Raw genomic sequence first — 26,403 nt, forward strand, 5'->3', positions numbered from 1 at the left:
CCAGGAATATATTTATCACTGTGACATGAAACTATTGGAAGATCGTTTTATCCTGAGATTAAAGTTCATAATCCTTACTTAGGCCTGTGTGCGGGAGGGCGGGGTTTGCGGGCGATCGGGTTGGACAACGACAGTGCGGGGGCATCGGCTCTCGCTGCAGGGCGGCATCTCGGCGGATCAGCGGCCCCGTCACCGTGAGTCGCGGGTCGGCCTGCGGCAGGGAGGGGGAGTGGGCAGCGGTCCTGGTGAGGTCAGGTCCCCCCTGAGTTTCTGCCGGACCCCCCTTGACCTGCTGAGTTTCTCCCGGACCCCCCTTGACCTGCTGAGTTTCTGCCGGAACCCCCTTGACCTGCTGAGTTTCTCACCGGACCCCCCCTTGACCTGCTGAGTTTCTCCTGGACCTCCCTTGACCTGCTGAGTTTCTCCCGGACCCCCCTTGACCTGCTGAGTTTCTCCCGGACCCCCTCCCCTTGACCTTCTGAGTTTCTCCCGGACCCCTCCCCCTTGACCTGCTGAGTTTCTCTCGGACCCCCCTTTGACCTGCTGAGTTTCTCCCGGACCCCCTTTGACCTGCTGAGTTTCTCCCTTCTGGTGTTTTTACGAGAACCACAGACTTTCGCTCATACATTGATGAGGGGGATCAAGGGCCAAACATTGTCAGGTTCCTCTCTGCTGGATAAAGGATATGGTTTAACCCGCTGAGTTTCTCCAGTGTTGGGTTTTCACAAGGTAGAGTCAAAGGGCCGAAGGGCCTGTTTCTGATCTGTAATATTCTACGGACCCTGCTCTTCTTTCCATGCCGGTGTTCCAGGACCTTTCCAGGGCAGTCTTCTCGCTCAGGACCGCGCTGGGATCCCGGTCAGCGGTGGAGGAGCAGGTGAGCACGGCTAATCCCGATCCAGCCCACGCCACTCCCGAGATTGGCAGGGGGGTTCCACCCTACCTGCCCGACCAGCCTCGCTCTCCACGTGTACTCCGGGCACCCGCCGCTGGTCCGGTGGGAAGGCGCAGGGTGGCCGGCGCCCCCATCGCCCGGCAGGGAGCCCCAATCTTCCCTCCGGCGTCCCAACTCCATCTGCAGCTCCAAGAAACGCTGTGCCACTGGGGTTCCGGGCGCTGGGAAGCGGCCTTGGCTTCCCCTGACACCGGCCAGGCCGCGCTGCAGTAGGGGGGGTGGGCGGGGGGACACAACAGCGTGTTTATAAAACCACCCACCACTACTTTTCAAGGACCAGGATTTTTCTCTCTCTCTCTCACCCTGGGACAGAGCGGTTACTGTGCATGCGCTACACTGGCGCGGCGGCCAGCGGGCCACCTCTAATACATTTTTGATATGATCTTGCGGGCCAAATATAATTATATCGCGGGCCAGAGTTTGACATGTGTGGCTTAGAGCATGAAGTTTTTTAGTTTTAATGTTAATGGTTTAAAAGAGTCAGTCAAGAGACAGAGAGCCTTAGCACACATCAAGAAAATGGGAGCAGACCTGCCCTTCCTTCAAGAAACCCACCTAACGAAACAAGAGCATCAAAAGTTTAAAAGAGAATGGATAGGCCAGATAATAGCCTCTTCATTCTGTTCGAAGGCAATTCTGATAGGGAAGAGTGTTCCGGTGAGAGTGCAGGATGTGACCACAGATAAAACAGGTCGATTTATAATGTTGCACTGTCAAATATACTTGGAATCTGGTCCTTATTAAATCTATATGCCCTAAATGTGGATGATGAAAAATTTATGCAAGACATTTTGCTGAGATTGGCAGAGGGGAGAGAGAACATTCTAATTGAGGGAGATTTTAATTTCTGTCTGGATCCTGTTTTAGACAAGTCAACAAAGAAAATAGTGAAAACAAGAGTGGCACGTGTCACCATTGACGGTATGAAGGAGCTGAATTTGATAGATGTATGTAGGCAGAACAGGGAGAGGGACTTATCCTTCTACTCAAGGCAGCATGACTCCTACTCTAGAATAATTTTTTTCTTGGCTTCAGCCCATATAGAGGGTAGGATCCTGGTAGCTAAGTACATAGCAAGACTTCTGTCAGATCACTCACCCCTAATAATTAAGATTGAAATGCCAGACAAGCAGGATACGGTATACATATGGCTTCTTAATTCGTTGCTGTTAAAGAAGCTGGAGTTTTGTCGTTTCATAAGAACGTAGATAGATATGTTTTGTGAGGCCAACTGTACCTCTACTCCAGATAAATTCCTCTAATGGGACACCCTCAAAGCGTATTTGAGGGGTCAAATAATTGGATATATTAAAACAGTAAGGAAAGAATAGGAGAGGGAGATGGGTGCTCGTTTAGAAAAGGACTTACAAAAATTGGGCTCAGAAGATCAGTATAGGGTTTTAACAAATAAGCTGAAATACAACACACTTCAAAAGTACAGCATGGAAAAGGCCATATTACGGTCAAAACAAAAATATTACGAATTGGGGGAAGAGAGCCCACAAGGTCTTTGCTTGGCAGTTGAGGACAGAGCAAGCCTCAAGAAGGATCAATGCGATACAAACTGGGGAATGACAGTATCTCTTACAAGCCAAAGGAAATTAACAACACCTCCTGGAAATTCTATGAAGGTTTGTATAAATCAGAATTGGTAGGGAGGTCAGATAAAATTGGCGAGTTACTAAGAAAGAGTTGCCAAATTTGGACCAAGAAGGGCAGGAAGGCCTAAATTGTCCCTTCATGGAAGAAGATAGTGAATGTATTGAATTCGCTGCAGACTAACAAGACTCCAGGGTAGGATGAGTTTCCATCCAAGTTCTACAAGGAATTCAAGAATCTATTGATTCCTCTTTATGTGGAGGTGATAGACCAGGCAATGGAGACCCATAAACTCCTGGAATCTTTCTCACAGCAATTATTACGACGATGTTAAAGAAAGATAAAGATCCGCTAATGTCATCCTTTTATAGATCTATTTCATTATTAAATATGGAATATAAGATAATAGCCAAAACCCTGGCAAATAGATGGTGAAATGTTTTGCCAGAAATAATTAATAAAGATCAGGTGGGATTTGTGCAAAAAAGGCAGGTAGCAGATAACTGGTAGACTATTAAGTATTATGCGTTTGGCACAAATTAGAAACGAGAGAGGTCTTGCCGTGGCCCTCAATCCAGAAAAAGAGATTTAATAGATTAGAGTCCAAATAGAAGCGGGAGAACGAGAGTGATCTTAGATTTATCTGACCTAAATGAGCATGTCTTATACCAACATTTTAAAATAGGCACGATTCATTCCGTTATGTCATTGTTATGCAAGCGCTATTTTATGGCATCCGTCAATTTATAAGATGCTTATTATTCAGTATCTAAACACCTGATCTCTAAGTACTTGAAATTTATTTGAAAGGGCAAATTGTGGCAATATAAGGCTCTACCTAATGGACTTAGTTCTGTGCGCAGAATATTTACCAAATTGCTGAAACTGGTTTTCTCCCGCCTCATAAAGGAGGGACATATGGTGAGGGTTACTTGGATGACACCATCGTGATTGGCAGGTCCATGGGTGCAACACAGAGAGCAGTGAACACTACTAAGGCGCTGCTGCAGGAACTGAGATTTATTATACACCCAGAAACATCAGTCCTCAGCCCAACCAGAGAAATTAAATTCCACGGGTTCCTCTTAAATATGGAATCTATGAAAATAACCCTGTCAGAAGATAAAAAGGGTGGAAATACTGCAGGCTTGTGGTTTGATTGCAGAAACACGTACCTCAATAAGGAAAGCAGCAAAGGTAACTGGGAAAATGGTGGCTGCTTTCCCAGCTGTTCAGTATGGTCCGCTAAAATATAGATTTCTGGAAAGAGATAAAGTACAAGCCTTAAAGACCGCCAGGTGCCAATTTGGTAGACTGATGATCTCATCGCAAGAGGCTACAGCAGAACTTGCGTGGTGGCATAAAAGTTTGATATGTAAATCTGATCAGATGCTAGTGGTTAAGGATGGGGTGCCACAGACTTGACTACCTCTGCTAGTAACAGATGAACTATTCAAGAGATTAGAATGTCATTAACTACCTAGAAATGTTGGCAGCTCAGTTGGTCCTGAAGTCTTTCTGTGCAGAGAAAAGGGGTATACACTGTTGATGAGGTTAGACATCTCAGCAATAGCATACCTGAATGAAATGGGAGGTTTGAAGCCCCCATCATGGAACTGGCTCGCAGTGTATCAAAAGAAATATCTAATTACAGCCACATACTTGCCAGAGCGTCTGAACTATCAGGCGGATTTGATGTCTAGAAAGTTCAATGCTAGAACAGAATGGATTTTGGGGTAAAAGAGTTTTAAATCTGAAAGTACAGAATTTTGGGTTGCCAGAGATCGATCTGTTTGCAAAATGCCCAAGCATTGAGATATGTATCCTGGTTGCCAGGCCCCCAGGCAGAAGCCATAGACGCCTATATGATTGATTGGGCAGAACTGAATTTCTATGCTTTCCCCCTCCTTCTCACTAGTAGCTAAATGCCTGCACAAAGTACAGGAGGATGGGGCCACTGGGGTCCTGGTGGTGCCAAATTGGCCTTCCCAGTCTTGGATCCCAATGTTGAATTGGATGTTGCTATAACACTTTCTGTTGAAAAGGAGCAAGGAACTGCTAGTTCAACCAGTATCTCTCCTTCCCCATCCTCTCATCTCAATCGTTGCAGGATTGGCGTGAAAAGGCTGGCGCAAAAGGACTACAGCCCGAAAACAGTGGACATTATTTGTGCTTCATGGAGAAAGTCAACTCAGAAGCAATACGCCACTTATGTTAACAAATGCCAAGTGTTTTGTTTTAATGAGACCTTAAATGTTAATTACGTTTCAGTTTCAGATGTTTTGCATTTCCTCACTGATTTGCTTTATGTTCAGGTAGCCAGTTATTGTGCTATCAATATGGCCAAGTGGGCTTTGGCAGCTTTCCTGATTCTTTGAGACACTGAACACACTGTTGGGAATCATCCAGATTTCAAGATTCACGAGGGGAGTATTTTACTTACATCCGCCTACGCCATGTTATCACACCATCTGGGATGTTAAAGTTGTGTTGGATTTGTTGTGATGTTTGTCGCCAGCGTATGCTTTAGACTTGCGTGACTTATCACAGAAATTGCTCAGGCTTGTGGCCTTGATTTTGGTCCAAAGAATACAGACTTTAACTTGTTTACACTGGACTATATCATTTGGGAAACTGATTTTGTTGAATTTCATGTTCATGACTTGTTGAAACAGAATAAACCTGATAAGAGTGGGAACAAAGTTTAAATTGTACGCTTGTCAAGAGGATGATAGATTATGTGGGGTGTGGTATCTGGGACAATAGATTGAATGTACTCGCTATATCAGAGGGGAAGAGAGATTCTTGTTTGTATGTTATAGGGTATAGCATTAGCGGGCATTGTCTCAGACCTTGACCAGATTGCTAAAGAGGACCACACAGTTGGCTGGAGTGGATGCCACTCGGTTTGGGGCTCACTCAACCAGAGCAGCAACTACATCTACTGCTATTAGAGCGGAAGACTCCATTTTGGATATCCTCCGTCAGGATGGTCAAATGAAAGAACATTTAACAGATTTTACAATAAACCTCAGAACTGAAGAGCAAAATTTCACTGCAGCAATTTTGCAGGCTGCCAATTGAAATTTTTCACATATTGGAGGTCTATTGATCTACCCTATGGTCTTTCTGGAACATGTGAAAAAGAGACCATTGAGCTTTGAAATTTCATATTAGTGAACCAAAGAGCATTAAACGAGAACTTACTGGTTCGAAGTTTGATGATTATTATTGAGTAATGGGAGTGGTGAAATATGCCCTCCCGTAATTACTTCAAACGTTGTTAAGTTAGTTCTAGTGTTGCATGTATGCCTCACAATAAAATGCTCTTTTGACAGAATTATACCAGTGGTCTTTTTCAAGATTCAAAGATTGGCTACACATGCACAAATAGGATCTCATATTATCTCACCATTCCCATTACTCAATTAATAATCATCAAACTTTAAACCTGTAAGTTTTCATTTAATGTTCCATTTTTATTTAAAGTGCTGGAAAATATAAGGTTAGGGCCGACTTTTATAAATTGGATAAGGGCACTATACCATGCATCCAAGGCAAAAGATGTGACTAATGGACAAACTTCTTCAGCTTTCCCACTGACAAGATCAAGTAGGAAGGGGTACTCCAGCTCTGTTTGTACTGGCTATGGAACTATTGGCTGAAGCCATTCACCAGGATCCAGATAACAGAGGTTTTAAAGTAGGCCAGGAAGAACACAAGATCAGTCTATTTGCTGATGATGTGTTGATATATTTGACAGGCCCAGTAAACTCACTGTCCAAACTATGCTCTACAATGGAAGACTTTGGGGAGGTCTCTGGATAAAAGTGAAATTATGACACTTGCGCTGGGAGATTATAGTCAATGTCAAGAGAATAATTACCTAAAGTGGCAGCAAGATGGGATTATAATACTTAGGAGTCAGAATAGATAATAATTTGAATAATTTATACAAAGGAAATTACACCCCCTTGTTTGGGGGGGGTGGGGGGAGAAAAGAAAATCAAGAATGACCTAAACAGGTGGATGTCCTTGCCCATAATGATAGTGAGCAAGGTCAACTGTGTTAAAATGAAGGTGTTGCCAAGGCTTTACTATCTCTTTCAGACACTGTGGGACCGGCATGACTGCAGTCATCAAAACACAGTACAGGCTGGTGCAATACAATTTTCTGCACCAGTTGTACCTGATGCCACAAAAATTCAGCAGATGTAAACAGGAATTATCAGACCAACATTTTAGATGCGGCATCCAGATAGGAACCTTCGTGTACACAACCTGAACATGTGCTAAGGTGAGACCCTTTTGGGTGGATCTAGGCCAAATCCTCAGAAAAATTATGTAAAGAATTCCCACAGGACGATGATTTATTCCTGTTGGGAAACATAATGGAATAAGACTTAAAATGAAGCTGTCCAATTTCAAATCCAATTTGTAATGATCGCATTGGCGGTGGCCAGGAAGTGCATAGTGGTTACCTGGAAGTCCAACTCTTGCCTCAGTGTTGTGTGCTGGAACAGGGAAATGCAAAGTTGTGTTCCCCTGGAGAAGATCACATAACTTAAGGGGAAAGTATAATTCATTCAAAAAAATCTGGCAGCAATACTTAGACTGGTGGTGGAGTGGATTGTTGTACATTGCTGCCCTACTCTCCTGTCTGTGGGGTGGGGGGGAGGGGGGGGGGAGGTTTGCGGGGAGCCCATCTCATTCCAGCCAGGTAAAGTCAACAAAAATAACACAGCCTGAGCTTGGGCCGCCATGCCGTGACAGACCTACAAAACCCTGGTGTGATTTATACCTTTGTAGTGTGTGTTTTTAGTGTTTTGTATGCTTATGGTTGGTCAATACGTTAAGTGTTTCATGTCAAGGGGTGGGGAGAAGAGAAGGGGAAGGAAACAATTCAAACCCAGTTGAGAAATCTATATAGAATTAATATACATAAATTGTATTCAGTATTGTGACAGAGTATATAGGGGTGTTTGGGAGATAAAGTGGGAAAGGTTTGTTAGAGCAAGTCACACACAAACACTTTAAAACAGAATTTTTGCAGGAGATTTTCCAAGAGTGCTCAGAGTCTCATGATGGACTGTTATTTGCAAAAGGCAACAAATGTAACAATATGCAGTGGTATATTTGTCTGGAAAACAGAATTTACCGTCTTTGCAGGCAGAGAGCAGAATAAAACAGGCTTTGCTCTCAGAGTTGGGGGGGGAGGGTGAGGGGGACAGACATTGGTTCTAGAGGGACAAGCTGGCAAGCTTTGGAAGATGGCCTGGTCAAAAGAAAGGACTGGCTGTCCGGTGTTTCCCTTGCAATAGGTAAAACAGAAAGAAACTCTGTGGTGACCTGAAAGAAAGATTATTATATGGAGAACCCTGAATGGGGCAAGTTTCGTCAGCAAGACACTGAAGTGGCTGATTAAAAAGGAACCAGTTGTGTATGTCCTGAAACAAGAAAATGTCTCTCTCTGAAAACCAACAAGAACCCATTTACCTGTTAAGCACCAAAGCCTGGTGAACTTTATTAATGTTACAGTATATACTGTGCACAGTATAAGCATTGCCTGCAACCAGAGATTGGACTGTGAACCAAAGAACTTGGATGAACTTACACACATTAGAATTAAAAGGGGGATTAAGTAGGTTAAATGAGTCAATAGAGATAAGTTAAAGTTTTATTCTATTTTTATGTTCAAAGATAATTAAAAGCAACTTTTATTTAAGTAACCCTTTGTCGTGGCACATAGCTATTGTTGCTGCGTTTTGGGATCCTCTGGACTCGTAACAGTATCAATTTGTTAGTATCAACTTTGAGAAGGAGAAATGTCAAGTTCCTAGTAACACTTTTTTTTGCTATTATCAGGTAATATTAAGTCATAGTTTAAAATTACCTAGACAATCTGTTTTGTGATTATTACTCACTAAGGAAGAAATGTATGTTATTATGAAATAAAATGTCTATGTTACATGTTCATAAATCAAGAATAAAATGGTAATCTGACTTAAATAGATGAAAATGTTTAGATAAATTTGTGTAAGGATAGTATAACTAAGGTTATAAATGTAAGATACAGATTAGTACAATATAATTTTTTACATCAATTATATTTAACCCCTCAAAAATTAAAGACATTTAATTTCTTTGGATTTGTGTTCTAGATGTGGAGAAGAGATAGGTATTCCTCCCCCCACCCCCCCTTCGAATTGGACCTGTTCTAAAGTTATGAATTTTTGGATACAAGTTAAATAGTTTTTGGAGCAAGTATTATAAATTAATTTTTCATTTGATCCAATGTTGTTTTTATTAGGTCAATTGCTTTAGGACTAAGATTGTCTATGGATCAAATTGAATTTTTACGTTTAGCTTTGGTCATTTCTAAATAATGTTTGGTCATCACTTGGAAATCTGATTTAGTTTTAGGAATGCAAAGATGGAATACTGAAATAAAATCCTGTATTCCTTTAGAAAAGATAACATATAATTTGAGGGGAAAATATAATTTTTTTGTAGAAGAATGGAGCCCATACCTAAAAATTCTTGGTTTGAAAATTTAATCTCTCAATCCACCCTGGTGTGATGTCTCTGTTTCCATAGCTAAAAAGTTGAATATTGTTGTCTAAGTGATGATCTCCTTTCTTTGTAGGTGGAAGGGGAAGGAGGTGGGTCTTAGTGGGGTGAATGAGGGAGGTTGGGGAGGGGGGGGTTATTCCATTATATATTTTCTGTATGAATAGGTTATCATTAATGTTTTACGATTTAATAATTATAAATAAAATAACATACATTGATTTTGTTAATGTTGTAAACTGTTGAGTTTGAGTCTGCAAAACTATAAATATTTTAAAAACACCATAACAAAGTGATTAATCATTAGTTTACACAAAGCAAATAATACAATGCATTGAAATCAGGTGACAATATGTAACAGTAGATCAAAAGGTCAAATGTTGATGCAATAATTATTAATTATTTGTAAGATTTGTGAATGGGTTATGACTGGCGCTGCTTATATGGTGATATCATTATTGCAGCTAATACATGATTTTCAAAGACAAATATCTTGATTTTTTCAAAGACCCACATAAAGATGAGAAGAATACTGATATACTGGATCCAAGCAATCTTAATCATTTCCCAGAAACCAGGTTGATAAGTTAAAAGCAATTAAGGAACAGAAACTAACAAGAAAATGGACATTATATTAAGGAAAGATTAACCATATAAATTTTTCAAACATTGATAAGAAACTAATGGATTACAAGGATCCAAAGTTAACTATAAACTTTTATTAATGATCTAATAAGTTCAAGTTGCAAGTAAACTGGCTTCTAGAAATGATTCTAAATTCACAAAAGATCATAACTATATTTAGTCTAGATGCCAATGACAATTTATCATTAAAATTAGATTAACTTAACAATCTTGATGATCAAAAATACTGTTTGCAATGTATGAACTAAAATCAGAAGTAAAGTTGCAAACATCACCAGGAAATCACAAAAAGACTTGTTTAGAACTTTATTGGAAATTGCAATCAAAACCATTTTGTCTGCTAGACTGAGTTATTGACATAGAAAGTTTACCACATGCTTATTTTTATCTACAGTGTTAATATTTATTATTTGTTTTATCTTCCTTTTATATTTATTCTTTCTTCCCATTGTGTTGTCTTAATTATACTTAATTGGTTTTATGTAATTGGGAAGCTGAGGCAAAAAAGACTTAGATTTTCAATAACATTGGGGATATTTGAGGTAGATAGGTTGTGATTATGAAGAGAATCAAGGGTTATGGGAAGAAGGCAGGAGAACAGGATTGAAAAGGACAATAAATCAGCCATGATGAAAAGGTGGGGCAGACTTGATAGGGCGAATGGTCAAATTACATTCCTAAATTCAATTGCTCATATGCAAGGTAGTTGAAAGCTACCTGTGATATATATAAGCCTTGATCAAGGAAAATTAATGACATTTTCTTTCCTTTGTTATGTTGACAACTACTTCAATTTAAGTAGTTAATAGACTAAATTATTTATTGATTGATCACAGTGCAGTGGACTAGTGCATGGACTTCAGGACTACCTGCATGGTAGTCTGTTCAGGTCAGATCACATGAAATGTGGGTTACCTGGCTAATTCAATACAAAGTTGGCTTGATGGAAGGAGACAGAGGGTGGTAGTGGAGGTTTGATACCAAAATTGGAGGCATCTGACCTAGAGCATGCTGCAGAGATTGGCATTGGTTCCACTGTTATTTGTCATCTGTATTAATGAGTTGGATGATAATGTAAGTAATGGTTAGTAAATTTATCAATGATTCCAAAATAGGTGGTGTATTGGACAAAGTAGAATGTCATCCAAGATTATAACAGGATAGAGATGTACTAGGAAAGTGGCAAAGGAAAGGGAAATAGAATTTCACTTTGACAAGTGTGAGGTATTGCACTTTGATAGGTTAGAAACATTGAAAATTGGTACAATTTTATAGAGCTATTCAACCCTTCGAACCTGCTCCACTATTCAGTACAATCGTGGCTCATCACACAATTTTGATCCCTTTATCTAGTAGCAACACACCTAACCCCCATTTGAATACATCTAACAGTCTCAACAAGTTACTATGGTAGTGAGTTCCACAGTTCATAGTTCTCAGAGAGAACAATTTCCCTTACCTCAGTCCTAAATGGCCTACTCCTTATCCTTGGACTGTGAGCCCATGTTTTGGACTTCTCCAAAAGCAGGAACATTCTTCCTGCATTTAACCAGTCCAGGCCTGTTACAATTTTGTACATCTCAATGAGATCAACTTTCATTCTTCTAAATTATAATGAGTACAACCTCCATCCATCTAGTCTTTAGACGTACATCAGTCCTGCCATCCCACTAATCAGTCTGTGCTCCAACCGCTCAATAGCAAGAATGTCATTCCTTAGATTACAAGGCCAAAATAATCCTCAAGTTATGGCCTCATCAAGGCTCTATACTACTGTAGTGACTCCTCCCTGCTTCTATATTCAAAGTTTCTTGCAATAAATACTAAAATGCCATTTGCTTTGTTCATTACCTATTTTACCTGTATTTCAACCTTCATTAAATAATGCCCCATGACATCCAGGTATCATTATAGTTCCCCATTTCAGGTATTATTCTGCCTTCCTATTTCGAGTGGTATGGGCTGGAATGTGTTGTCAAATAAAGAATCTAGGGGCTACAGGTATACATTTTCATGAAAATGGCCATCCAGATAGACAGGGTAATGAAGAAGGCATTTGATAAGGTTGCTTTCATTGGTCAGGAGTATTATGTGCAGAATTGATCACTCAGCACAGAAACAATATCATTAAACTGGAATGACAATCATCCCAAATATTTACATATTTTGTTTATGTGATCTTTAAGTTCTGTGTAATGTATGTTTTTGTGCATGCACCAGGCACTGTTTTATCAGTTGTACATGTAGTCAGATGATAATAAACTCAAATGTGAATATTAGTGCAATTGGTACAATGGAATTACAAGGAGAGGATGGAGCGCATGAAGCCAAGGTGGTGGCGAGGAGCGAGAGTGAGGTGGGAAGACATTTAGAGGTTCCTGGTAAATCGAATCTGCACCCTCCACATCCTTCCTGTAATAAGGTGACCAGACTGAAAATAATACTGCAAGTGAGTCTAAACAGAGTTTTATAGAGCTGTAACATTATCTCAATCCCCTGACTAATAAAAGCCACCACTCCATATGACTTCTTAATCATCCAATCAACTTGTGTGGCAAATTTAAAATAATATTTTATTGTTTATCCCCCCCATAAATATAGATATCTACACCCACATAAATATACACACCCACATAGACAGATATACACGTGGTGGTGTGAGCAGTGGAAGAAACACAGCCACCACGTTGAGGGTCGTTAACGACTGTTTTTATTCATATTCAGCACGACCCTATAAGGGCAGCATGAGCTCAGTCACCTGGTGCATTGTGACATCATAATCGCTGCCCAGGGTGCGCACTGGAAGGGATGCTGGAGTCGGAGAGAAACCTCCGACGTTGCCATTTCCCCATGGCTGCTCCGCCACGTAGCGATACAAGAGGGGCCGGTTCGCCTTGAGGATGTGCACCACCACAACACCACCCCCCCTCCCAGAACCAGCTACGCATTCTGTCGCTTTGGCAGTCGGCCCCAACACTTGGGCACGGCTATCTGCACCGGCTGTGATAAGTCCAGATGGACCACCTTCAGGCAGTCCACCGTAAAAAGTTCCTCTCTCCCCCCAACATCCAGGGTGAAGATTCTGCTGGACCGGTGAAAGACTTTGTATGACCCCTCGTACGGTCACTGTAGCGGTGCACCTTGTGGTCCCCTCTGCACGAAAACGAACTGGGCTGAGTCGAGCTCTTTGGGGAGATGAAACGGCCGCGTGCCATGGCATGCCAGTGGTGGGGGACTTAGGGAGGCCTGTCACCTGTGTAGGTCTGCCAGCAGGATTTTGTCGGTGGCCGTGGTGTCAGGGTCTGGGCCGAAAACTCAATCAGCAAGGAAAGCGGTGCGTCATAGGCCATCTCCATTGCTGAAGCCTGCAGGTCCTCCTTGGGTGCCATCCTAATCCCGAGGAGGTCCCAGGGTAGTTCGTCTGCCCAGTCTGGTCCAGAGATCCTGGCCAATAAGCAATGCCTTCAGGTGTCTGTGGAACCTCGCCACAAACCCGTTGGACTGCGAGTGGTATGCTGTGGTGTGGTGGAGCTTAACCCCCAGGAGCTTCACCATCTGAGTCCACAGGGTAGACATGAACTGCGCCCCTCTGTCACTAGTGATGTGCACCGGGACTCCGAAACAGGCGAATGTCTCCGCGGAGGCCTCCTTAATTGGGATGGTCTCCGGTGACCTTGTGGCGCGATCCACCACCATGAGGAGGTAATGAGCCTCCTTGGACACCGGCGGGGGCCCAACGACATGCACGTGGATGTGTTGGAATCTGTGAACTGCTGGGTTGAAGTTCTGGATGGGGGCTCGCATGTGTTGCTGGACCTTGGAGATCTGGCACTTGGTACAGTTCTTGGCCAGTTCCACCACCTCCTTCAGCCCATGCCACACAAACCACTCCGCGACCATCCGTACGGTTGTCTTTACCACTGGATGAGTGAGGTCGTGGACCAGACTGAAGACATTTACCCTCTAGTGCGAAGAGACCACCGGGTGCGGCATGCCTGTTGAAATATCACAGAGCAATGTGTCCGGGCTGCTGGGCACCTGGACATCCTTGAGTTTGAGGCCTGAGATGGCGGTCCGCAAGGCCTGCATCTCCGCATCGTTCCTCTGTGCCTGAGCCAATGGCTCATAATCCAGGTTGGGCGCAAGAGTATTGATGGCTGGACGGGAGAGCGAATCCGCCACTACATTGTCCTTGCCGGCCCTGTGTCAGATGTCAGTCGTGAACTCAGACACGTATGAGAGGTAACACTGCTGTCTGGCGGACCACAGATCCTTGGCCATCGTCAGTGCTTGAGTGAAGGGCTTGTGATCCGTGAAGGCTGTGAACGGCCTGCCCTCGAGGAAGTAGCGGAAATGGCGGATGGCCAAATACAGCGCCAGGAACTCCCGGTCGAAGGCGCTGTATTTGAGCTCCGGCGGGCACAGCTGCTTGCTGAAAAAGGCCAGCAGGCGCCATTGTCCATCGAGCCACTGTTCCAGAATCCCCCCCCTACTTCATTGCCATAGCTGAGGCGTCCACGGAGAGCGCCGTGTGCGCCTCCAGCCGTGGGTGCACTAGCAGCGTGGCACTGGCTAGAGCCTCCTTTGTCATGATGAAAGCCCTGTTTGCCTCCTCTGACCACGATAGTCTTTTCTTTGGTGGGCATGAGCGTGAACAATGGGCACATGGCGCACGTGGTTCCGGGGATGAATCGATGGTAAAAGTTCATCATCCCCGTGAACTCTTGAAGGCCTTTCAGGGTGGAGGGTATGGGGAATCATTGAAGAACTGCTACCTTCTCCGGCGCCGGCGTGGCCCCAGCCGCTGAAATGGTGTGCCCCAGGAACTGGAGGGGCTCCTTGTCGAACTGGCATTTGACCGCATTGACCATGAGGCCAAAGTCCGCCAGCCAGGCAAAGGGTGTGCAGAGGTGGGTTTTGTGTTTGTCGCGATTGCGACTGGCAATGAGAATATCGTCCAGGTAAATGAACACAAAGTCCAAGTCTTTTCCAACTGCGTTCATGAGGCGCTGGAAAGTTTGGGCCGCGTTCTTTAGACCGAAGGGCATACGCAGGAACTCGAAGAGGCTGAAAGGGGTGATTATGGCTGTCTTACCCACGTAGTCTGGATGGACCGGGATCTGATGGTATCCCCACCGAGGAGGTTGGCGGAGAAGTCCTGTAAGTGGGGCACCAGGTACCTGTCAGGGATGATTGCATCGTTCAACCGACGGTAGTCCCCACACAGTCCCTAGCCCCGGACGATTTCGGGACCATATGGAGCAGCGATACCCAGGCGCTGTCTGAGCGCCGGACGATTCCCAGTTCCTGCAGCCTGGGAAAATCCTTTGCCTGCTGGAACTTCTTGGGTGGCAGCCATCTGGGTCTAACGTGCAGCGGGGAGGCCTTGTGTAGCGATGTGGTGGAAGATCCCATGCTGGGGCAGGGCGGAGTTGAACTGTGGCTCTAAGATGGCGGGGAATTCGTGGAGGATCTTGTCAAACTCATCCCTGCTGGCGGCTATGGCGGCGATTTTAGGCCTGTGGGCTTCTGTGGTGTCCAGTCGGGTGGAATGGAACATGCGTCGTTTTGCCTTTCATGTCAACCAGTAGGCCGTGAGCTCTGAGGAAGTCGGCCCCTAACAGGGCGATGCCCACGTAGATAGGACGAACTTCCAGTGGAACTTCTCCTTCCCAATTTGGATCTGTGCCCTGCAGGTGCCATAGGTCCTGATGGTGGAGCCATTAGCCACCCGCAGGGTTGGACCTCGAGATCAGGTGCGTCTCTAATGCTGTGGGGGAAACGATGCTGAGCTCAGCCTGTGTCCACCAGAAATCGGCGGCCAGTGGATCTGTCCGTCACATGAAGGAGGCTGTTTGTGCGGCCAACCGTCACAGCCATTAATGGCATCTGGCCTGGTCATTTCCCTGAAACCTGCAGGGCTGGCGGCACTTATGGACTTGTCTCTCCAGCGCTGGTGGTAGAAACACCAGGTCAACTGGCCCTCCTCTGGCTTGGTCTTGGGAGTGGCCTGTGGTTGGCTAGCTCCTGGTTGTGTCACCTGGTTGAGGGCTGCCTCGCTTTCCCTCTACGTGTGCCAGAGGGCATCCGCACGGGCTGCTGCTCTCCTCGGGTTCAAGAAGTCTTCGTCTGTGAGAAGCACAGATATTCCTGTTCCAGGAATATCTGGCGGAAGAGAAAACAAGGCTTGTGGTCTTCTGCCAGGGCCAGCATTCCATCCATCAGCGCCAACAGACTACGGTCCCAAAGCCCATCTAGGTGAAGGAGCCTGGAAGCCCGTTGCTGGGGAGTTAGCCCGAAAGTTCCAAGCAGCAAGTCTTTGAGGGCGGTGTACTTGCCCATAGCCTGGGGGTGGTGGATGATGTCGTCCACCCCCGCTGCCGTATCTTGGTCCAGAACGCCCACAACATGATAAAACATTGTGGTGTCTGAGGAGATGCTGCGGAGTTGAAATTGTGCTTCCACCTGCCAGAATCACATTCTCAGTCGGTGGGTCCAAAAGGGGGGAAGCTTGATGTAGACAGCATTAACCTCTGTTGAAGCCATGGTGTTTTAGTCCAGAAAAAAGTATGGGCTCGTCAGGGTCACCGATGTGGTGGTGTGAGCAGTGAAAGAAACACAGCCACCACGTTGAGGGTCGTTAATGTGGACTGTTTTTATTCAAATTCAGCACACCATTTCCCCATGGCTGTCCCACCACATGGCGATACAAGCGGGACCAGTTCGCCATGAGGATGTGTGCCACCACATACACAGATATATAGATATACATATATGTGTGTGTGTGTGTGTATGTATATATACATGTGTGTATGTATGTACGAGTATATATATATATATATATATACACACACACACACACATATATATATGTACACACACATATATATATATCTGTACACACATTTGGAGACAAAGAGTGAGAGATCAAGAGAATATATAACACACACACCCACCCACCCACCCACCCCGTCAGGGCTAACATTTATGTTGATCATCATCAAAAATTCTACATAGGGAAGTCATTTGCATTTATACCAGTGGTTCTCAACCTTTCACTTTCCACTCACATACCACTTTAAGTCATCCCTATGCAATCGGTGCTCTGTGATTAGTAAGGGATTGCTTAAGGTGGTCTGTGAGTGGGAAGGGAAGGTTGAGAATCACTGGTCTAGATCCAATTGTTACTGAAATAATTTGCTTGAAAAAAATTGTCATTGGCCCATTTCCTTTGGAGTTATGAAACCGTGCACGTAACAATTCAATTAGGTATGATTAAAACAGTGGTTTTCAAATTTTTTCTTTCCATCCACATACCACCTTAAGCAATCCCTTACTAATCACAGAGCACCTATGGCATAGGAATTACTTAGAGGTATGTGAATAGAAAGAAAAAAGGTTGAGAACCACGGATTTATACTATAGCTGCATTTATTATTATCCTTTTTATTAGTGTATTTATAATTACAATTGGGCCCCTATAGGATCAAAATATGGCTGCCATATCTTAATAAATATGTTGTAGTGGTTCACTGGAGGCTTAATCAAACCGGCTCGGGAGGTTCCACATGTCATGACATCGCAAGGCGATGACGTCATTTGGAACGCGCAGGGTTTTAAAAGCTGTGCATGACCATTTGAGTAAATTACTTATACAGAACTTCGACTTAACTACGTCTGATCATTTTCTCGTTCTTCAATTCCCACTGCGACAAGTTGCTACAGTGTCACGTTTGTTCTTAAGTTGTATAATTTTTTCCAAAGGTATGCAACTATTCATCTCAACAGTCCATCATGTTAATATATAGAGGGGAGTTTGATTTCCAAGTAATTGCAATACATTTTTTAGCCACTGCTAAGGCATTATATCGAATGAAATTTGGAATTTAGTTCATTTATTACTTACTTCAATGAAATTTCCCAGAAGGTAAAGCTCCGGCTCACCCATGAAGGCTTCTCCTGTTATCTTTGTTAATATTTCAGTAATATCCTGCCAGAAAGGTCTCACCTTCACACATGACTACATAGCAAGTAAAAATATTCCTATTTCTATACTACACCTAAAACACATTTCCGATATTTCAGATTTTGATTTATATAACTTCTGTGGTGAGATATAATTGGTATAAAAATTATATTGCACTAATATATATCTTCCATTTATAATTGATGTCATGCTGTCCAAATACCAATCAGACCAACATCTTGACATTATTGCAATACCTAGATCTGACTCCCATCTCTCTCTGGATCTCTGTAAACATGGATTTGCACTTTCATTCTGGAAAGCATAGTTTGCTGTAGTTATAATGCTTAGTTATAATTTCAGGTGTATTCCCCAACCAAATCGTTCATTCCATTTCATGAATTCAAAGTGTGGCTAAACTTTCTCTTAGGAACAATCTTAGTTGGAGAAAACAAAAGGAAGTCTCATTAGCTATTCCATATTTATTTTCTTAATTATTCAAAAGACACAAGATCTCTCCATATAATCAATACATCTTATTCCCTTGTCATACCATGAATTCAATATTTTGTTACCCAGATTTATGGGCAGCAATTCAGTTTTACTTAAGTGTTCTTAATGATATATTTGCTTTTTTTTCCCCAATACACTCACTTATTTCTTGCCATATTCTAATCATATGTATTAATATAGGTTTATCCATCTTTTTTTATTAGCTTAGCATTCCACTTACAAACTCCTTCACTGTTTCTTCTTCTATTGAATTCAATCATATTCATATCTAAGTAGAACTGTCTTCTTTAAAAAATGATAAAAATCTTGCTTGTGCTGATAAATAGTATTTCTTAAAGCCCAGAAGTCTAAGCCCTTCTGGTTTATATTCCCATGTCAACTTTTCTAATGAAATTCTCAGCACTTTGTTATTCCATAGGAATTTCCTTATGTAATTATTCAATAAATTTAAATAAATTTTAATAAATTTTAAGTAGTGCAATAGGCAACGATTGAGAAAGACACAGTATTCTTGGCATCACATTCACTTCAATACAATTTACTCTTCCCACTATCGTAATCAGCAGGTCTTTCCGTTTCTGTAAATCTTTCTCTTTTTTTTCTAATTAATTAAATTTATGTTCTGTAAATTATTTAATTATTCCTAAATATTTCATTCCATCCATCTTCTATTTAAGTCTACTATCTTTTTGATATCTTTCATAATTAAATTTTTAAAATGGTATTATCTCACTTGTCCATATTTATTTTATAACCTGATGAGAAAGGGAGATTGAAATTGAGTAATGAGGAAATGGCCAAGGCATTGAACAAATATCTTGTGCCAATTTTCAGTGAAAGATACGTCCAGCAGGAAAAGAGTGGCGATGGGATGCGAATTACAAAATAGATAGTGATGAACAAAGTAATGGGATTGAAAGTGGACAAATGCCCTAGTCCTGATCGGATGCATCCCATGGTGCTGAGGCAATGGCGGGAGTTATAGTCGATCTTCTTTGGCTTGGCTTCGCGGACGAAGATTTATGGAGGGGGTAAAAAAGTCCACGTCAGCTGCAGGCTCGTTTGTGGCTGACCAGTCCGATGCGGGACAGGCAGACACGATTGCAGCGGTTGCAAGGGAAAATTGGTTGGTTGGGGTTGGGTGTTGGGTTTTTCCTCCTTTGCCTTTTGTCAGTGAGGTGGGCTCTGCGGTCTTCTTCAAAGGAGGCTGCTGCCCGCCAAACTGTGAGGCGCCAAGATGCACGGTTTGAGGCGTTATCAGCCCACTGGCGGTGGTCAATGTGGCAGGCACCAAGAGATTTCTTTAGGCAGTCCTTGTACCTTTTCTTTGGTGCACCTCTGTCACGGTGGCCAGTGGAGAGCTCGCCATATAATACGATCTTGGGAAGGCGATGGTCCTCCATTCTGGAGACGTGACCCATCCAGCGCAGCTGGATCTTCAGCAGCGTGGACTCGATGCTGTCGACCTCTGCCATCTCGAGTACCTCGACGTTAGGGGTGTGAGCGCTCCAATGGATGTTGAGGATGGAGCGGAGACAACGCTGGTGGAAGCGTTCTAGGAGCCGTAGGTGGTGCCGGTAGAGGACCCATGATTCGGAGCCGAACAGGAGTGTGGGTATGACAACGGCTCTGTATACGCTTATCTTTGTGAGGTTTTTCAGTTGGTTGTTTTTCCAGACTCTTTTGTGTAGTCTTCCAAAGGCGCTATTTGCCTTGGCGAGTCTGTTGTCTATCTCATTGTCGATCCTTGCATCTGATGAAATGGTGCAGCCGAGATAGGTAAACTGGTTGACCGTTTTGAGTTTTGTGTGCCCGATGGAGATGTGGGGGGGCTGGTAGTCATGGTGGGGAGCTGGCTGATGGAGGACCTCAGTTTTCTTCAGGCTGACTTCCAGGCCAAACATTTTGGCAGTTTCCGCAAAGCAGGACGTCAAGCGCTGAAGAGCTGGCTCTGAATGGGCAACTAAAGCGGCATCATCTGCAAAGAGTAGTTCACGGACAAGTTTCTCTTGTGTCTTGGTGTGAGCTTGCAGGCGCCTCAGATTGAAGAGACTGCCATCCGTGCGGTACCGGATGTAAACAGCGTCTTCATTGTTGGGGTCTTTCATGGCTTGGTTCAGCATCATGCTGAAGAAGATTGAAAAGAGGGTTGGTGCGAGAACACAGCCTTGCTTCACGCCATTGTTAATGGAGAAGGGTTCAGAGAGCTCATTGCTGTATCTGACCGACCTTGTTGGTTTTCGTGCAGTTGGATAATCATGTTGAGGAACTTTGGGGGACATCCGATGCGCTCTAGTATTTGCCAAAGCCCTTTCCTGCTCACGGTGTCGAAGGCTTTGGTGAGGTCAACAAAGGTGATGTAGAGTCCTTTGTTTTGTTCTCTGCACTTTTCTTGGAGCTGTCTGAGGAATAAAGCCCCCAGAAAGAGGTTCAATGTTGGAAAACTGCAGTCAGACGAAGCGAGAGGAAACTTCCAGGCAAACCTCAAAGCAAAGCTCGACGTTGCAACCCGCCTCACGGGCCCGTCCCCTGAAACCCTCTGGGATCAGTTGAAGGCTACCATACTGCAATCCACTGAAGAGGTACTGGGCTTCTCCTCCAGGAAAAACAAGGACTGGTTTGACGAAAACAGCCAGGAAATCCAGGAGCTGCTGGCAAAGAAGCGAGCTGCCCACCAGGCTCACCTTACAAAGCCGTCCTGTCCAGAGAAGAAACAAGCCTTCCGTCGCGCATGCAGCCATCTTCAGCGCAAACTCCGGGAGATCCAAAATGAGTGGTGGACTAGCCTCGCCAAACGAACACAGCTCAGCGCGGACATTGGCGACTTCAGGGGTTTCTACGAGGCTCTAAAGGCTGTGTACGGCCCCTCACCCCAAGTCCAAAGCCCGCTGCGCAGCTCAGACGGCAAAGTCCTCCTCAGCGACAAGATCTCCATCCTCAACCGATGGTCAGAACACTTCCAATCTCTTTTCAGTACCAACCGCTCAGTCCAAGATTCCGCCCTGCTCCAGCTCCCTCAACAGCCCCTAAGGCTAGAGCTGGATGAGGTTCCCACCCTGGATGAGACATATAAGGCAATCGAACAACTGAAAAGTGGCAAAGCAGCAGGTATGGATGGAATCCCCCCAGAAGTCTGAAAGGCTGGCGGCAAAACTCTGCATGCCAAACTGCATGAGTTTTTCAAGCTTTGTTGGGACCAAGGTAAACTGCCTCAGGATCTTCGTGATGCCACCATCATCACCCTGTACAAAAACAAAGGCGAGAAATCAGACTGCTCAAACTACAGGGGAATCACGTTGCTCTCCATTGCAGGCAAAATCTTCGCTAGGATTCTACTAAATAGAATAATACCTAGTGTCGCTGAGAATATTCTCCCAGAATCACAGTGCGGCTTTCGCGCAAACAGAGGAACCACTGACATGGTCTTTATAGTCGATACGTTGGTAGTAATTTACCAAAATTCTCTGGATTCTGGGCATGTCCCGATCCCGGCAGATTGGAAGATAGCAAACATCACACAACTTTTTTTTTTTTTTTTTTAAAAGGGATGTAGGCAAAAGACTGGTAACCATCGGCCAGTTAGCTTAATGTCTGTAGATAGGAAAATGCTTTAAGGATAAAATAGTTCTTGTACTGTGCACAGAAGTTAGCATTAACAAAGTTCACCAGTCTTTGGTGCTTAACAGGCAAATGGTTACCACTCAGGATGGTTCTTGCTGATTTTCAGAGAGATTCCTTTTCCAGGACATCCGCAACTGATTCCTTCTCAATCAGTCTTGCTAACGAAACTTGCCCCCTTCAGGGTTCTCCAGATGATCCTCTTTCTTTCAGGTCACCTTTCACACTGTCAATCTTCTCCTTTGACCAGGCAGCCTTCCAAAGTTTGTCAGATTGTCCTTCTTGAACTGATTTCTGTCTCCTCTCTCTGTTTCACACCCTCCACCTTGAAGAGCAGTTCTCCCCTGCTGCAAAGATCACATGCTCTCCCAGGCAAGCTGTTGTTGATAATTTGTTGCCTCCTGCAAAAAGCATTCTGCAAAAGTCCTGCAAATATTCTGTGTTTTAAAATGTGCATGTGCAAGCTGCTCTAACAATCCCTCCCAAACCACCTCTAAATATTCTGTCACAAGATATAATGGGAATTGAATTCAAGAGCAGGGAGGTCATGCAGTACAAGATACTGGTGAGGCTACACCCGGAATACTGTGTACAGTTTTGGTCTCCATATTGGAGTTTATACATGTTTTGCCTATACTGAATTTTTCTAATGTTTTAAAGAAGAAAGACCATTCTAATTGATCTAATTTTTTTTCTGCATCTAGGGAGATGGTTGTACTTTGATACAACTTTGATTTTGCTGTATGTATTATATCAGTCTACTTACACTATTTGAAGAATGTGATCTCCTTTGACAAATCCCACCTGATCTGTATGTATTAATTTTGGTAGATATTGTTCCAGTCTATTTGCTAATGCCTCTGCCAATATTTTATAATCAATATTAAAGAGGTGATATAGGTCTATATGATGTAGTTTTTAATGGGTCCCTACCTTTCTTCAGTACCAATGCAATTATAGCAGATGAGAAAGATTCTGGGAGAGTCTGGGTCTCCACTGCCCATTCCAATACATCCATCATAAGAGGGATCAATAAATCTTTAAATGGTCTGCAGAACTCAGGAGGAAACTCATCCTCCCCCAGAGATTTGTTAGCTTGTAAAGCCTTGAATGTTTTACTTGCATGGCAACCTTGAGGTTATCTATGAACCTAGATCACAAGATTCCTTGGTTATTCCATACTTAAGAATCCTCCCAGTTACCATTTAGTCTGCCTTCAAATTCATACTAATGAGCTGAGCAGGTGTTTTGAAAGAGCTTTCCACAAAAAGTATTTTAAAAATGGTTTAAAAGCTCAAAAACACAATTTTATCATCAAAAATGGATAAAGCTGACATTATACATTTTTTTGCTACAGCAAAGGCTATCATAACAAATCTTTTTTTGTGCTTCATCCAAATTGAGGCCTAGTTCTTTACTTCTTATATTACTTAGAAGAAAGATCTCTGAATTTTTTGGTATGTTGCTTTTTGTGATTTTATTTAATACCTGATTTAGACCTTCCCAAAACCTTTCCACTTTCTCACATGCCCAAATTGCATGTACTGTTGTTCCCGTTTCCTTCTTACAGCGAAAACATCTATCTGATACTATTGGGTCCCATTTATTTAACTTTTGGGGCATGGTATATAGCCTGTGTAACCAATTATTGTATTTATTGTATTTCTCATAGTTCCGGAGCATAGCTTTTCCCATTTTTCATCTTTATGTTTAGATCTTAGTGGTATAGGCAGAACATTTATAAATTGGATAAAAAATTTTTTACCATAAACCATGAACTAAAATAATAACAAATAATCAGATGTTGGCAGTATTCCCCTTGAGTAGATCGAGTAGATCTACTGTCACCAGCGCTTTTTATTTTAGCAACTGAAGTGCTGCCAGAGATAATAATAAGGGATCTAGATATTAAGGACTTCAAAGTCAGTAAGAAGAACACAAAATCAGTCTATTTGCCAATGATGTACTATTGTACCTTTCAGAACCGACTAAACCTTTGGAAAAATTACAAGTGAAACTAAAAAAATATGGAAGAATATCAGGCAACAAAATAAATATGGATAAAACTGAGATAATGCTATTAACAAATTTTGAATATGAAAGATACCAAAAAGGAAGTAAATTTAAATAGAAGACAGATGGGATAAAATATCTTAGAATAGATATTATTAGAAAATCTTTATGAACTAAATTATGTTCCTCTCCTTGGGAAGATAAAAAGAGACCTACAGGAATGGAGAGACTTACCAATTACTTTGGTGAGAAGGGTTAACTGCGTCAAAATGAATGTGATGCCAAGACTGCAATACCTTTTACAATTGCTGCCTATTCCATTACCTAAAAACTTTTTAAAACTACAAATCAACTATATTAGACAGTTCCTATGGAATAATAAGGTACCAAGAATTGCATTGGGAAAAACTGTCATGGGACTACAGGCTGGGAGGATTTAGAATTCCAGATTTCAAAATAATATTTGAAGACAACCGACCACCCCCCCCCCCCACCACCCCCCCAGTCTTGGGTTCAAATGTACTTAATGGAGGAGGGAGAAGCAAAGAACTTTATCTATAAATGGAACGTCAAATCATGAAAGATAAAGACAGATAACCCATTCTGATACATATGACTAGAACGTGACAAGAAATTAATGAATGTATGGGGGGAAAAAAGTAGGGATATCAATAAAAGCACCATTGTGTAAAAATGTGCAATTGCCAATGAACATGGGCAATAGAATATTAAATTTGTGGTATGACAAAGGTTTAAGATATATTAAGGACCATTACATGGAAAGAACTCATGTCCTTTTAACAATTAAGACACAAATGCAGAGTGGCCAATGGGACCTTCTTCTATATTCTCCAGCTTGGATCAATCTTAAGAGAAAGACGTTGACCTTACCTGAAATTAAGACACAAATGCAGAGTGGCCAATGGGACCTTCTTCTATATTCTCCAGCTTGGATCAATCTTAAGAGAAAGACGTTGACCTCACCTGAAATCAGTGAAAATGAATGAATGGTCTGGATGGGAAATACACCCAAATTTATAACAAAAATGTACTATGTTCTCCAGAGCGAAAGTGCAAAACCAGGGTGGCAGAAGTCAAGGGAAAGATGGGAGTCCAACTTGGGTGGCGATTTCAGAGAGAAACTGGTCAGGTTGGTGTAAGGACAGGATGACATCAATTATAAATGGACTGGTTCAGTATTTTTTTTTTTTAAAAAACACCACCAATTATATCTTACCCCACAAAGGTTATATAGATCTAAAGCCAAAATTTCAGAGATGTGTTTCAGATGAGGGACTGAGACAGGAACTTTTCTACATGCCACGTGGTTGCGTGTGAAAGTGAGGCCATTTTGGCAAGAAATCACGGAAAAATTAACCAGAATACCAAGAGTGGCTTTCATGGATGACCTGGAGCTACATCTATTAGGTAATTTCATGGAAATAAGTGACAAATTGACCAAATAACAAATCGCATTTATAAAAATAGCACTGGTAATAACAAAAAAATATATCATGATCACTTGCAAGTCTGACACCCCTCTACTTATAGCATGATGGACTGCAGAAATGTACAGCTGTATACTTATGGGGGGGGGGAAAAAAAAATTACACGACTTAAAGAACAAATATGACACTTTTACAAAGGTCTGCCAGCCATGCCTGGACCACATAGGGGCCCAGATACAGTAATAAAAAGGAACAAAGAGTATAAAAGTAACTATTATATATACAAAAACATACAACAGCGCAACTCCACAACAGCCCAACTCCACATACTGATCCATGCTCCAAGTTCATCATCCTTAATCTTATTTTTCTCACATTAAAGTACACAAATTTCAACTCAACTAACTGAATGCATTTATACCCCATTCACTGCCTGTCTTTCCTCAGTCTCACGATACATTACATTTATCTTTCACCAACAGTTCCTGTATCTAACAGAAACCTCTTTCCATCTCCCTTCCTAACCCTTTCCCAACAGCTCCAGCAAACCTGCCACAATGATATTGGTCCCTCCCCTATTCAGGTGCAACCTGCATCTTTTGTACAGGTCATACTTTCCCCAGAACAGGTCCCAATGATCCACAAACCTGAACCCCTGCCCCCAACTCCTCAGCCATACATTCATCTGCCACAGCTTCCTATTCCTACCCTCACTAGCACATGGCACAGGCAACAATTCAGAGACGACCACTCTCGAGGCCCTGCTTTTTAGCTTCCTTCCTAACTCTTTGGGATTTCATCCTTTTTGTATCTATGTCATTGGTACCAAAGTGTACCACAAAAATCTGACTGCTCAAAAATACTATGGACTTAATTAATGACATCTCTGACCGTGACATCCAAGAGGCAATATATCATCCAAGACCTTCATTCTTTTCCATAGAATCTCCTGTTACCCTAACCAATGAATCCCCCATTACTATATCTCTCCTCTCTAAAGGGGTGATATGGTTGGCATAGCGGTTATCTCAATGCCTTTAAAGAGTCAGCATTCAAGACTGGTCTGTTGTTCAAAT

General features: G+C 42.8%; 1 protein-coding gene across 1 annotated transcript in view; it reads right to left on the reverse strand.

Annotated features, from left to right (window-relative positions):
• Nucleotides 1-8,045: 8,045 nt before the first annotated feature.
• The window catches only part of tmem231 (transmembrane protein 231), a 36,621-nt gene continuing 18,263 nt past the window's right edge, over nucleotides 8,046-26,403 (reverse strand). Inside the window, exon 7 of the mRNA XM_069901274.1 lies at nucleotides 8,046-9,710. Coding sequence (XP_069757375.1) covers nucleotides 9,548-9,710 — 163 coding nt within the window. The 3' untranslated portion in view covers nucleotides 8,046-9,547. The remainder of the gene's footprint in view (nucleotides 9,711-26,403) is intronic.

The sequence above is a fragment of the Narcine bancroftii genome, chromosome 10 (assembly GCF_036971445.1).
Source record: "Narcine bancroftii isolate sNarBan1 chromosome 10, sNarBan1.hap1, whole genome shotgun sequence".
In the NCBI taxonomy this organism is placed as follows: Eukaryota; Metazoa; Chordata; class Chondrichthyes; order Torpediniformes; family Narcinidae; genus Narcine; species Narcine bancroftii.